General features: G+C 32.6%; 3 protein-coding genes across 3 annotated transcripts; all 3 read right to left on the bottom strand.

Annotated features, from left to right (window-relative positions):
* Window positions 1-2,096: 2,096 nt before the first annotated feature.
* Window positions 2,097-3,037, bottom strand: LOC131624051 (17.9 kDa class II heat shock protein-like). The gene is made up of 2 exons (XM_058895048.1): window positions 2,446-3,037; window positions 2,097-2,155 (listed from the first exon to the last, which is right to left on the bottom strand). Exons 1-2 carry the CDS (start codon window positions 2,911-2,913, stop codon window positions 2,150-2,152), a joined length of 474 nt encoding a protein of 157 aa, XP_058751031.1. The 5' UTR covers window positions 2,914-3,037; the 3' UTR covers window positions 2,097-2,149.
* A 2,416-nt stretch (window positions 3,038-5,453) lies between these two features.
* LOC131624046 (17.9 kDa class II heat shock protein-like) lies at window positions 5,454-6,591 on the bottom strand. Its single transcript, XM_058895042.1, has one exon. It carries the CDS (start codon window positions 6,441-6,443, stop codon window positions 5,964-5,966), a length of 480 nt encoding a protein of 159 aa, XP_058751025.1. The 5' UTR covers window positions 6,444-6,591; the 3' UTR covers window positions 5,454-5,963.
* Window positions 6,592-11,938: 5,347 nt separating this feature from the next.
* LOC131645002 (PHD finger protein ALFIN-LIKE 4-like) lies at window positions 11,939-14,449 on the bottom strand. Its single transcript, XM_058915649.1, has 5 exons — window positions 14,190-14,449; window positions 14,021-14,053; window positions 12,969-13,197; window positions 12,752-12,887; window positions 11,939-12,366 (listed from the first exon to the last, which is right to left on the bottom strand). The coding sequence occupies exons 1-5, from the start codon at window positions 14,287-14,289 to the stop codon at window positions 12,034-12,036; spliced, it is 831 nt and encodes a 276-aa protein (XP_058771632.1). The 5' UTR covers window positions 14,290-14,449; the 3' UTR covers window positions 11,939-12,033.
* Window positions 14,450-14,711: the final 262 nt, after the last annotated feature.

The raw sequence follows: 14,711 nt of genomic DNA, 5'->3' as shown, positions 1-14,711 counted from the left end.
TTTGTAATCTAGCCTCATACAGACCACAACATTTAAAATGCTGGTTGTAGTTATATTTTTGAGGTTTTTGTGAAATAAAATTCTAAGGTGAAATCAAATTAACTTTTTTAATGAAGTTATAAATTTGACCAATCAAAAAGCAGTATTGACTTAAAAATTTTCAGTATTGACTAAGTCAATGCCAGGATTATATGGTGCACACCATTACTATGTATCCTCCGTGTACGTCATAGATCAAAATCTTTAATTTTCATCTTGTACATCTAAATTCAAATTTTCATGTTCATCTTGTACATCTATAAATCTCTAGATCAGTCATTGCATGAAAAACACGTTTAACTAGGATTTTAAAAAATTATGTTCAAGAACTTTCATGAACTCAGGAACAAAAATGGAAAAATCATTATTCTTAACTGTTTCAAGCAAATGAATACACCCTTAGAACCAGAATTTTACCACAAACATGATTCTATAATTAATTTTTCGTAAAACCTCATAACCAAGATAAATCGAACATATTTGTATTCGAGTCTCACGCCACTTTTTTGCTTCGATTTATCAAATTCACAACATGTTTTGCAATTTAAAATCTAGGTGAAATTATGGTTCCAACTGTATATAATTTGTGAACTAATTCGTTGATTTTCAAAAAAAAAAATTCAAAAACTCTCGTGAAATCAAGAACACAAAAATGACAAAATCATTATTCTTAATTGTGTCAAACAAATGAATACACCATTAAAAGTAGGATTTCACCATGAACTCGATTCTATAATTAGTTTTTCATAAAACCTCATAATCAAACTGGATCGAATGTGTTTGTATTCGAGTATCACGCCATTTTTTTGTTTCAATTTGTCAAATTCACAGCCTGTTTTGCATTTTTGAATACATATTTGAAATTGTGGTGAAATTTCGATTCCTACGATATATAATGTGTGAATTAATTGATTGATTTGGTGATTTTCAAATTTTTTGTTCATGAGATGTAATTGAAGATGATGAACACATCCATCTTGACAAAGTCTAAGTCAGAGTCTAAATGATGATTGCGAGTCTTAAACCGAATTGAAATAACGCCCGCTAAAAGTTGAAAATGATAATTATCTTTTTTATTATAAATAATGAACACATCTTTTAATTAATCCAAAGAATGAGAATTACATACCCTCATATAACACAACAGAATCCATTTCTAAATAACCCTTCGTCATAGAAGCTTCCTTTTGTGAATTATAACAATTTTCTTTTAATTAATTTGCTTCTTTTGCCTTTTTTTTTTTAAAAAAATAGTTTATCTAATAGAGGGGGTTCTCTCTCACTTTGAGGTTAGAAAAACTCCAATCTTTCTCCAGCCTAATATTTCCTTTTATGCTGCCTCTCAATATTCTAGGTTCCTTCTACTAGAACTGTCGATATGAACTACCCGACCCTAAACAGGCCGACCCTGGCGGGCCCTGGACTTTTCAGAGCTGGACAAAAAAGACCCTGTGTAATATGGGCTCGAGATTTACTACCCGAGTCCGGCCCTAGATGGGCTTCAGCCTACCCGGCTCTAAATGAGCTTTTTTATTTAAAAAATTAAAATAAAAATTCCATAATATTTATTATAAATAAAATTAAAAACTATGTTATTTTAAACATAATACAATTTTTAAGTACTATATTATCTCTTATAGACACTATAATGTATTTCTAAATATAATATATGTATAAAATAATACTTGAATATTTATTATAAAAGAAAAACTAATATAATACGATGAAAAAATATTGATTATATTAATGTATAATATTTAAAAGAGAAAGATTGAATAAAATAGAGATAAAATTTAGTGAAGTGAGAAAAATTAATATGCTATTTTGGAGTAAGATAATATAAATATAAATATTTTTTAAAAAAAATTATAAATATGCAGGCCTAATGAGCTACCCACGACTCATTTGAGCTAGTCCAAATGGGTAGCGGACTTTTCAGGGCTAGGCTGAAAAGGCCCTGAAAAATATGGGCTCTAATTTTAAAACCCAAGCCCTATGATTTATCGGGCCTGATAGGCCGGCGCATATGAACTAACCCATTTTGACAGCTCTACCTTCTACAATGAAACTGCTTGTCGTTGTCATATCAATTTATTTTGTTAGCGCAAACTTATTCCTGGAAAAGATGGAACAGAATGAACACAACATCCAAAACTGAACCATAAAAACAAACAGCTACTATGTTGCAATTTCATTCAAAGTTACACTCAGCACCCCAAAGATCCTTGTAGTACATCAAATCAAATTTCCTACAAAAAAAAAAAAAAAAAAACAAATCCCAAATGCTAAACATAAAAAAGAACAACCTTAAAATACAACATTGTACTCCTCTGTTCCAAATATCATCAACACACAAACACATTATATTATATCATTGTTCAAAACTAAGTTTCAAGCCACCTTAACCTCAATAGTTCTGGGCTTCTTAGGTTGAGGAGGAGGCAATTTCTCAACAGTAACACTCAGCACCCCATCTTGACATACAGCAGAAACAGCATCGGTATTAGCATTCTCAGGAAGAACAAATTTTCGCATGAATTTTCCAACTCTTCTCTCCATTCTCAAATACTTAACACCTTCTTTCTCATCTTCCCTCTTCCTTTCACCACTTATCACAAGCACGTTATCGTCTTCAACCTGAACCTTTATGTCTCCAGATTTCAAACCTGGCATATCGATCACAAACACGTACGAATTTGGATATTCCTTCACGCCCGCCGGAGTTGCAGCCATCGCCTTCGCGTCTCTAACGTACGACCGTGTCGGAGCATTGTGTGATGATGACTTGCCGGAAGAATTGTCGTCAGAAAGGTCCATCATTTGGTGCAGAGCATGCAATACAGGAGCATCCAAACCTACCAATCTGAAATCCATCTTCGCACACTTCCTCTCAATTTTTTATCTACTTTGATGAAATGATTTTCAATGTCTTGTGTGGTGATAGAAATGGTGAATTGGAGTATTTAAAGGGTGAAAAGGAAGAAGAAACTGGAAGGTTCAAGAAAAATGATTACAAGAAGAAACGCAGGTGTTGTGAAACTTCGAGAACCATTTGACCATGTGGTTTTTCTTAACATTCTCTTTGTTTAGAGTTCTTTTTATTTCTAGTATCTTCCCGAACCTTTCCTATAGTCTGAGCAAATAAAAAACCTTTTTCATCTTTTCATTCTTTTTCAATATAAATTCAATCAAATTTTTTAACATTCATTAATGCACCTCTCCATATTCGTATAGCTCAGTTTTAAAATTGTTTAGTATCATATAATTTGAAAAATTATATTTTAATCTCATACTTTTATTTTGAAAAATAAATACATTTATGCTGATGGATGTGTAAAATTTAAATTAAATTGAAATAATTAAATAAAAGTTTTAAGTAAATTTTTTGGTTCTCATTAGTTTAAGTTGGATACTATTATCTTTATTTAAAATTATTTTAAAATTTTAATTTATTTTAAGCTTAAATTAAATAAAAAAGTGACTTGACATTAAATTAAATGGTTTGATTGAATGAGGATATAATATTCAATTAAATTTAATTAAATTTAAAGGTATCGAAATGTTGTTTGATTGGCTAAGAGTACTGATACTCAGCTAAATTCAAAGGTATCGAAGTATTAATTTAATTTTTATCTCAAAGTTGAATAAACATTGTCTATAACGATTATTTTCAGATAAATTAAATGTGTAACGGAATGGATAAAGGTGACAAATAGGCATGTCCGCTCCTTTTAGCCTAATCTAAAAAAGTCTGTAAAAAATAGAATAGGACATCACGGACTTAATTAAAGGTGCGAGTTTGAGTTGGTTGACTTGAGAGATCCTAAAATATCTAGAAAAGTGCCAACGAAATTCACTTTATAAGTTGATAAATTTCTTCTTCAATCTCCTAAACTAGATCATGGCTCCAAACTTGAGGGAGAGGAAAAACAACTCACATTAGTTTGGCCCTTGTACTTTGAAAATTTAGAAGGATGTCAATCAATTCCATGTGCTTATCAGGTTCAATTGTTTCGTCATAAGTATTCATTTTCTTTTTTTCTTTTTGGAAGTTCTCGATTGATAAGGTACTGATCCTCCTAGTGAAAGAATTGAATTAGAAATTCTTCTTCTCCAAGAGGAAGAGGAATTAATGGTTCTTTGATGATGTCAACCATGAGCCCTTAGGCATAATTTTTCTTGTTTGTAATGTACTCTTCCGTCTTATATTATAAGCAAATGTTTTTTATGTTCATTGAATAATTAATGTATTTGATCTACATATATATCAAATACATTAATTATTTAGTAAACTTAAAAATGACATTTGCTTACAAATATAGGACAGAGAGAATACGGAGAAGTCCCTCTTAGTTTAGAGAGACCGTGTTTTTTTACCTACGATGACCCTGTCTACCCTTCATGCATGGGCCAGGTTGGTTACCATGTTATTGTGACGCCATGAAGTTTGAAAACGGTGGTGATTCAAAACTCTATCCTCCCAAAGTCATTCGTTCTAAAGTTCAAAAACTATGAATTGTCAGTTAAATATTATCACTAGGTTTCTCTGCAAAGTGTTTGTTTCATTTTTTGCAACTTGACCTGAGAATATGTTGTGAAGTGTGCTGTTTCCTTTTTGAGGTGGATCTACAATAAAAACTATACGCGCTTGGATTTCCCCGTCCATTAGACGAGGTGCAAGAGCGTCAACCGTCTAAGGTTGGATCTAGTATTATAGGCCAAAAGATGAAGCAGTGGATTATAGACGACACTAATGTTCCTTCGTGCATGGAAGCTTCTTTTAAAAGATGATCAAATGTTAGTCGTCATCGATATCAAGATTGATTTTTTTGAACTAGTCGATTGATTTGGTCGGAGTAATAGTTGCATATAATTCATGCTAATTGCAATTTTGATCATTTTTTTTTTTTTAGATTTTCGTCCCCCATTTTTAAAACCACGATTTTGATCCCCTTTTGAATTTTCTGATGAAAATGTGACTAAAATAAGAATTAATAAAAAAAAAAGTAAAATATAGAAACAAAAATTACACAAAAAAAACTTTAAAAGAAAACTAAAATGCTAATTTTTAAAATAAAAGAATCAAAATTTAAAAAATAATAATAAAGGGACTTAAATTGCAATTAAATCTCTTTGACAACTAAAAACAATATCACAATTAACATTCTATACTGAATATATGTATAAATAGCTTATTGAAAATAAAATCCCAATTAACACAACTATTGAAGGATATTTTTATTAGGGCATTTCTCTAATTCCCAGCATGTGGTTTATATGATGCACAGTGGATTTCCAAGTTCCACCATTATTCTAGTATGTCAAAAGTCATTATTAAAAAAAACATACGAATTTAGATTGCGATACTTCTCTTTATCACATTCTCTGATAAAGTAATGCTTGTGTAGATTTCCTTGACAAAAAAGAGATAAGTTTCTTAAGCAATCTAGTTAAGCTATATGACTAATTCTTGAACTCAGAATTTATTTGTGTAACAAAGAGATAGGAAGTCTCTAGTATGTCACTCCCTTTATACACTGCCTCTCAATACATTCTAGATTCTTTCATACAATGGAACTGCTTATCACCATGGTAATTTTCAGATACACTATCCAATCATAGGTCTTTATAATATGAACACTTTATTTTCCACCTGAACAACTAATTTTGTTACCAATAACTCATTCTGGAAAAAATGCAGAGAGAACAGAGTGAATCCAAAACAGAACCACTTCATTGCATTACAAATCAAAGTTACAGCTGATTCCGTACAACAATCTAAACATCCTCCTGGTGCATCAAAACCAAACTAACTCCAGTAATAATTCCAACAACAAAATATAAGAAAAAAAAAACAACCTTAAAAAACCACACCGTGCTCCTCTGCCCCAAAGATCATGATAATTCAAAACAAGGTTTCAATTTCAAGCAATCTTAACCTCAATAGTCCTAGGCTTCTTAGGCTGAGGCGGAGGCAATTTCTCAACCGTAACACTGAGAACCCCATCTTGACACACTGCCGAAACAGCATCTGTATTAGCATTTTCAGGTAGAACAAACTTTCGCATGAATTTTCCAACTCTTCTCTCCATTATCAAATACTTAGCACCTTCTTTCTCTTCTTCCCTCTTCCTTTCACCACTTATCACAAGCACGTTATCGTCTTCAACCTGAACCTTTATATCACCAGATTTCAACCCTGGCATATCGATCACGAACGCGTATGAATTCGGATATTCCTTCACGTCTGCCGGAGTTGCAGCCATCGTCTTGGCGTCTCTCACATAGGATCTTGTAGGAGCATTGTGTGATGACTTGTCGGAAGAGTTTTCGTCTGAAAGGTCCATCATTTGGTGCAGAGCATGCAATACCGGAGCATCCAAACCTACCAATCTCAAATCCATTTGCGCAAACTTCCTCTGAATTTTTTTATCTGCTTTGATGAAATAATTTTCAATGTTTTGTATGATGATGGAGATGATGAATTGGAGTATTTAAAGGGTGAAAAGGAAGAAGAAACTCGAAGGTTCAAGAAAAATGAAACAACACAGAGAAACAAGGTGAAACTTCTAGTAGTTTCAAGTTAGAAAGGAGAACATTAATTTGATTTACCATTCTGTTTATTTCTAGTAGCTTCCAAAATTTTATGTGTTTCTGTTTTTTTTGTAAGTGTTTTTTATTTATTTATTTATCTTTATTTCAAAGATACTTATCAATGATTTTTAATAATTCCATTTTATTTGTAATATTTATTATCCTAATATATATTTTCAATCATTTATTTTTTTTAATCTGTTTATCGAGGGCATATCATATGAGAATGCCATATTAATATGAGAATGTGAGAATGAATCTGAACCGTTGGATTTTAAAATAAATGGTGGAGATTATGGCTGAATCTGTTTTTTCTCTCTCCTACATTTTAAAATAAATGATGTAGGAGAGAGAAAAAAAATATTCACTCATAATCTCCACCATTTATTTTAAAATTCAATGGTTCAGATTCATTCTCAAATTCTCATATAAATATGACATTCTCATATTTTAAAATATATATCTTTAAAATATGCAATTTTGAAAATAAATCATGTTTATTATATATGATTGATAAATATTTATCACATTTTTTTATATTTTATTAAGAATAATAGATATACTAATTCTCAAAAATACAAAAACAATACGATGTTGTTGATTTTATATATTAGACATAAATATTGAATGATAAAAATTAATGTTTTTATAATAAATATAAATTTATTATAAAATATATATTTTTAATTGATTTATATTTATTCTGTTTAAATAAATATGTATTTTTATAATTGAGTATAAATTAAATAAAATAAAAAATATTTCTAATATACTCCTTCCATTCCAAATTATAAGAGAAAAACAAACAAAATCACGTTTATTAAGAAAAGTAAAAACACAGTCATTTGACTTATGGTTTTCTTAAAATAAAGTGCTTTTGAAGATGTAAAAAAAATTTAATTTGTTGTTAGTTATAAAAATATGAGAGAGAGTGTAAGTTAAATGCAATTTGCATTTAATTTTATCTTAAGATGATTTTTTTCTCTTATATTTTGAGACAAGAAAAATAATTTTTTTTTTATATTTTGAGATGGAAGGAGTATAAATTTTTTTTATTAAAAAATTATTTATATTTTATTATTCTCATCAGTAGAGTAGAATTGAGTTTTTCTAATATATTATTATTTAGGTTAATAATATTTTTTTGCGAAGTCCAAGAACAGAATTCAAAAATTATGAATTTATAAATAAAGGTGAATTCTTATCTACCCAACACAAAAAGTTGGGTAGAGTTACCTTTAGTGTAAAATGCTTTGGAAACAACCAAAAAATATACTATTTAATAATTAATTAAATATAACAAAATTAAATGATGTAATGCGATTGGTGGAAAGTATACTACCTAACTTTTTGTAATAGGTAGAGAAGTTGTCCCCATAAATAAATTCTTAAAACTCAACAATAAGACTTTAAATAAACAAATTCTTAAAACAATGGTTGAAGTAACAAAAAGAAAAATAATCGTTATGCCTTATGCATCGTAATTTATTAAAACAAAATTGAAAACTTAAATTAAAATAGCAAAAGATACTAATTATTATTCTCCCCGACTCAAAATAATTGTCACATTTAAATAAAAAAATTGTTCCAAAATACTTGTCACTTTAGATTACCAAGGCAATTTTATATTTAATCCTCCAATTATACTCTCTAATAAATACTCTTAATTTATTGTTTTCTCACTTAACATTAATACTAATTACCAATAGTTAATTAGAATAATTTGGTTAAGTCGTTATTCTCTCTCTTCCATTTATTATTGTTTCTTAATCTATGTGAAATGACCAAATGTGACAAATAATATAGGACGGGGGGAGTACATAAGAACCTCAAAGGGTTAAATAAACAACAAAGAAATAAAAAAAATAAGAGACTTCCTCAGAAGAGGTGCAACATTATTATCTCCTTGATGATCTTGAATCACCTCGGCATTAGTCTTCTCGAGAGGCTGATCTTTGGCGACGATTCCAGCTTTTGAAAAAGGATCAGAGTCGGGGGTTGACTTAAGGTCAAATTCTTCTACCAGGCATCCATCCACCACCTCCTTGAAATAATCCAGTTCATATAAGTCGAGATTAAGTAAGAGGCATAGAACATGTTCTTTGGATTTTTCAAAACCTTAGTCCCCGAACAGAAAGTCATTCATGCGCTCATACTCAAGGTTTTTCTTGAGCTTCTGGATAGCTTCCCTTGGCAAAGTTACCTCTTGTTCGACCTAAGAAAGCTTCTCCAATGTGACTTATAGCAAAACTCCAGAAGGATATCCACGAACAAACATTTATGAGCAACTATAAGTATGTTCAGACAATGTCTCCCGCATAATGGTTATCGAATAAATGATTATAAATTCTCATTATACTGATGAATGGTATTAAAAGCCTTTGTCTTGGATCAAGCGGGAAAAATGAGAGTATAAAAGAGGTACATATCAAACCAAATAAGACAGACTCAACTTTTTGATAGAGTAACATCCATTGCGACTCTTACCAACCATTATCGGTAGAGTTATCAAATAAGTTCTTGCATGAACATATCCAAAAGAGAGAAAGAGATTACGAGTAAAAAGCGGGAGTGAGAAAAATTAAAAAGAGGGTCTAAAGTAGTATTTTATATTTAAATAACACAACTAAAATATTAATTAATTTCTTTCATTATTATGCTTATTTTTAGGAGTGTTCATGGGTTGAATTTGGTCAATTTTAGTCCAATCAGTAATCTGATACAATTACATTTATTTAGTTATAAAGAAGGCCTAAATCCAAAATGAAATAGAAACTACCCCACCATCCTAGGAAAAACGGTACCCCTTGCATCCCTTTCAATCAAAAAATTGATGAAATTTGGCGCCTTTTCTCAAAAAACTACTCGTTGCATACTATTAATCTCTGCTTTAGCAAGAGTGTTCGCACATGCGTTTGCTTCTCTATAAGAATGCACCACCCTCACGTTTTCATGCATCTTAAAGAGATTATGGATTTGCTTGACCAAAGTGTACCCTTCCATGTCTCTAGACACGCCCGACTCTAATGCTTTAACAAGCGATAACGAGTCCACTTTGAGCTCCACTTTTTTTATACCTAGTCGCTTAGTAAGACCTAATTCTGCAAAAACTTCCAAACGCTCTGCCCTAAAGGCATTACAAATTCCAATGCCTATGAAGAAGCCACCTTTGCACCCTTCCCTATTGTTAGGAATAATTCCTCCACGCCCCACTTTGATATTAATATTGCTAGCTTCATCCATATTGAGCTTAAATCGATTCTCCTCTAACGTTTTCCACCCCCACCATGATGATAGTTTTCCCGTGGCTATATCTTTATTTCTTTTAGCTTCATCATACTATTGTATCTTCCTCTGCCCAGACAATAGGTTTTTCAAACTATTCCCCTCACATTTTCATGCATCTTCAAGAGATTATGAATTTGCTTGATCAAAGTGTACCCTTCCATGTCTCTAGACACGACCGAATCTAATGCTTTATTAAGCGATAACGAGTCCACTTTGAGCTCCACTTTTCTGATACCTAGCCGCCTAGTAAGACTTAATCCTTCTAAAACTTCCCAAAGCTCCGCCCTAAAGGCACTACAAACTCCAACGCCAATGAAGAAGCCGCCTTTGCACCTTTTCCTATTGTCAGGAAAAATTCCACCATGCCCCATTTTGTTATTAATATTGCTAGCTCCATCCATATTGAGCTTAAACCAATTTTCCTTCCTCTAACGCTTTTCACCCCACCATGATGATACTTTTCCCCTGGCTATATTTTTATTTCTCTTAGCTTCATCATACTCTTATATATTCCTCTGCACATAACTACCCAAACAAGAGGTCTTTCAAACTATCCTCGTGTAGCTCCAGTTTGTGTCAATACCATAAACAATGACATCCCACTGTCAAAACCCGACTTCACTTCTTCTTCTGGCCAAGGTTCAGTTGGAACCACTCCTTGTAGTCCATAGTGAAAAATTCATCAAAATGTTATCTTGAATTCTATTCACCCAAAACTATTTAGCTTTTTGACAATCTATAAACATACAACATCAATTATCAGACGCAATAACACAACATACACGCCGCACCACCTAGTCCTCTCAAGATTTTTTGAAGATTCATTAATAATTTATCATATCCTAATAGTCATAGAAAACTCTTGATGCGCTTTTACATGTTCAACTCCCAGATTTCCTTCCATATACCATCAATATACCATCAGTATTCATATCCTCTCTTCTAACCAAGTTTACATACATCTCCTTTACCGCGGTTGTTTCTGGTACCTAAACAGAATAGTCATATCTTTCATAATCTATATTTGGTGGTGGCTGCGCTTTAATTTTCTGGATGATTAAATCCGGCAGCCACTAATCTAGAAGCTGCCAGTTCCATTCACCATTGTTCCCCGCCAGATCAATCAGTGTAACCATGTTCAGCTGTTGAGGAATCTGCACATTCATGTCCTTGATCACCAATCCAGACTCTATCCAACAATCATTTCAAAGTTCTATCTCTTTGCCATCTCTAATACACCATCAGACGTAGACGTAGTTAAGCACAATCAGGCACTAGCCTTGATATATCCTTCCAAAGCTTAGAAATTAGAACCTTGTATTTGCCTTTTAGAACAGAACACCACAGGTCATCCGCCCCACTTATCACAGATCATCCACCCCACTTATCAGTTTCCACACGCTGAGAGAAATACATTTTATTGTTTGAATTTGGTCAAAATTTTGTATTTCTCACATCAAATACAAACCAATTCAACTTCGATGATGAGCGAGTGGGTTGAATTGCATAATTATGTTATTTTAAAATTAAGACTGTCAGATATTTAAGATGCTAAGTTCAAATATTCTTAAGAACGATTATTATATGACTGTTCTTGCGATGGTGGAGACACAATCCCACTAGCAGAAGGCACCGGAGCCATTTGATAATGGTGGTATACAAATTGAGATGAAGATGAAAAGGATGTAGAATTTCAGGTGGTTTTGGGAGGCTTCAAGAAAATCTCGAATCAATTTCATGGTGAGATTGCAGCACACCGTGCCAAATCGCACAACTCATAAACTTGGAAAGGACTCCTTCCACTTCTATGCTGAGTAAAACAAGATCTTGTTGCATGCTCAACTCAAAGATTCTGAGAGATAACATGAAATTTACTAAAGTATAAACACCAAGTACAGAACATTAAAATCTAAGAAAACAGGTGACAGAACATTATGTCAAATTCTGTTTCTGCAATAAATATCCTGATTCTGAATAATTCGATAGTAGCATATGTACCTAATATAACTAACATACCTTAAAATTAAAGGCAAGTTTTATGAGCCTGATCAACTGAACAAATTAGTAGTCATAAAAGCGAGAAAAATTAGAGTCACCAATCTACACAAACTCCTATATCAAACTACTAGGGCGAGCTCTCTTGCTGCTGCAAGATGGACATTTGTACTGTTTGATATGATCTGCTCTTGCTTGAGTAATCTTCACGCATTTTCCATGAAACCACACCTCACAAATGTCACAGCAAATCCAGAACTGGTTAGTTTCATAGCTCTCTCCGCATGCCCCACAAAAAGTCTCTCCGTTCTCTTCGTCATCTTCCACAACTTCCTCATCTTCCTCATCTTCCTCGTCCACACCTAGACCGTCCTCGTCATTTTCCTTTGATTGCATTTGCATTTGCATTGCCATTGGTTTTGAAAATTTTGCCTGAGGTTCAGAACCTTGCTGCATGTGTAAACCCAAAAGAATTAATAACGTTAAGTTATTGAATATCACATCAATCCTAAACCAGATACCGTTTCAAAACACACAAATAAAATTATATCCAAAAAGACAGAATTTCTCACTCCAAAAAGAGGGATCAGGGTCCCTTGCGATCAAGGTTTATGCTATCACACAATCACGCAAACTACACTCTCAAATTAACCAAGTGGTCGGTCTCAAGTGGATAATGAGTTTTAAACTTTTAATTAAGGCCGAATCACGGGAGAACCCGATCCAAGTTTGATTACATGAACTCAACATAATACACTACTAAAGCCTATGAAACTAGAAAATTATAACTGCCGGTGGACAGTGATTGATTAGTTTGATTTTCAAGCTTGCTTACCTTGGGGTTTGCTTTAGATTTGGTACTGCTATTATTAGAAACCGATGACGACTTTTCCTTTCCTTGTTTCTTGACAACCCCCGCAATAGTTTCAAAGACTGTTGGAAGATCATTTATCATATCAAATAGTTTCTTCCTGCAAGATAACAACTCAAATTAATCACCATCTTGAGAAGAAGGCAAACAATCACTGTAAAAGGTTAAGGAAAACAAATACCTATCAGCTTTACTGAATCCAAACCGAGCACCGAAATAAAAAGCCACAGACATTAACCAAGCATCACTGTGTACAGCAACCAAAGACAACCAATCCTTTTCTTGCATCCCATCTCTCGCAAAGTTAATACCCAATGCAGGTTCCGGTATCTCAGGCGGCACTTCCTCAGCTGGCAGGTTCACCTCCCACTGCTCACTGGGAGATCCATAAAGACAAAGGTTTTCCTTATCTGCATCAAAAAGATCATGTAAATTAACTAACTTACATTAACCAAAATCACAAAATACATTCTGCTATTTCAACTATCGAATTATGACAGTATGAATGACACTAATTAAAACAACGCAAAAAAAAAATAAAACAGACTAGAAGCTGCATTAGATACAGAGAAAAATTAAAACTCTAAAGAAAACTATTGTATTCATCACAGTATTGTCAAACGCAGAACGTGGAAAATTAGTTTCTTCAAATATATGAAGCACAGACACCTCTACGGAGTAGAATTGTCACGGTATTTGATACTTGTATGACACCCATAGACAAGTGTGAAAAAGTCAAACAAGTGTTGGAAAAGTCAAACAAGTGTAGAAATAGTCAAAGAAGTGTCCCCAAATATTTGGTTTTTCTTTTGCTTGGGCACTCTTTGAATCAATGTCTAAAACTCGTACCACATATCACATATGTCAGACAATTCAGATAAGCATTACAGACAAAATTTTGTTTTTATATTATCGGTGTCAGAGTGTCTCCGTCGCGTGCTGTGTCCAAGTCCTCCGAGCTAAATAGGTTCAAATTCCACATGCAACAGTGATATAGACAGCTAAAGCCACAATTTGACTACATATTAAGGAAAACATCTCATGCAGCTGTGAAAAAATAAAAACGGAAATACAAAATGGCGTAACAGAAGAAAAAAACCGTGAAACGTGAAAGAAACAAAATAGAATAAACAAATTTAAAACATAAATTAAAAAACCTACGTCCGTAACGGTTTTTTTTTACGAAATTAAAACAACAAAAAAACATAAACATTATAAGAACATAAATGTTACCGGGATCACACTGCCGGAAGAACTCGTCGACATCTGGTGAAGAATACAAAACAAAAAACTAAATTAGGTTTTGATTTTTCCAAAAAAAAAACAGAGAGAGAGAGAGAGAGAGAGAAAAATTATTTCAAAAAATTGAAAAAAAAAAAATAGTAGGAAGACAAAGACTGACCAGTAGATAGGGCTTTGACTAATGCAGTTCTGCGACCTTTGAAATCCCGAAAGACTTCATCGACAGTACGAGGATTGTAAGGAATATTTAGTCCGTCCATGGTTGTGTTGTTTTGGAAGTGAAAGTGGAGAGAGATTGAGTTTGTGGAGGGAAAAAAAAAAGTATATAACCCTTGTTTCTGTTTCTCGTGTGTGGGAAGAAGAGGGTTTGAAAGAGAGTGTGGTTTTGTGGTAATTCAGCGGATTTGAATCGGGGAGAACTGGATCTTGTTAACTGGATTTTATAAAAGCCCATTAAGTCCGTCAACCCGGTTACAAGGTACTCCTATAATTGTCTATTTTTTTAATAAAAAGATTTTTGGTATCCTAGTACCAATTTCACCTTCCTTTTAAAAAAACTATTTTCAAATTTAAGTTTAAAAGAATTACAATTTTTATTTAGAGAAATGATATTTCTACAACTCAATGTGACAACTACACAGTATATTATACAGTTTTGTTTTCTTAATATATTTAATAATTA

This window comes from Vicia villosa, linkage group LG1 (genome assembly GCF_029867415.1).
Source record: "Vicia villosa cultivar HV-30 ecotype Madison, WI linkage group LG1, Vvil1.0, whole genome shotgun sequence".
In the NCBI taxonomy this organism is placed as follows: domain Eukaryota; kingdom Viridiplantae; phylum Streptophyta; class Magnoliopsida; order Fabales; family Fabaceae; genus Vicia; species Vicia villosa.
The sequence above is the reverse complement of the archived record's forward strand: the minus strand, read 5'-3'. Positions and strand labels throughout refer to the sequence as shown.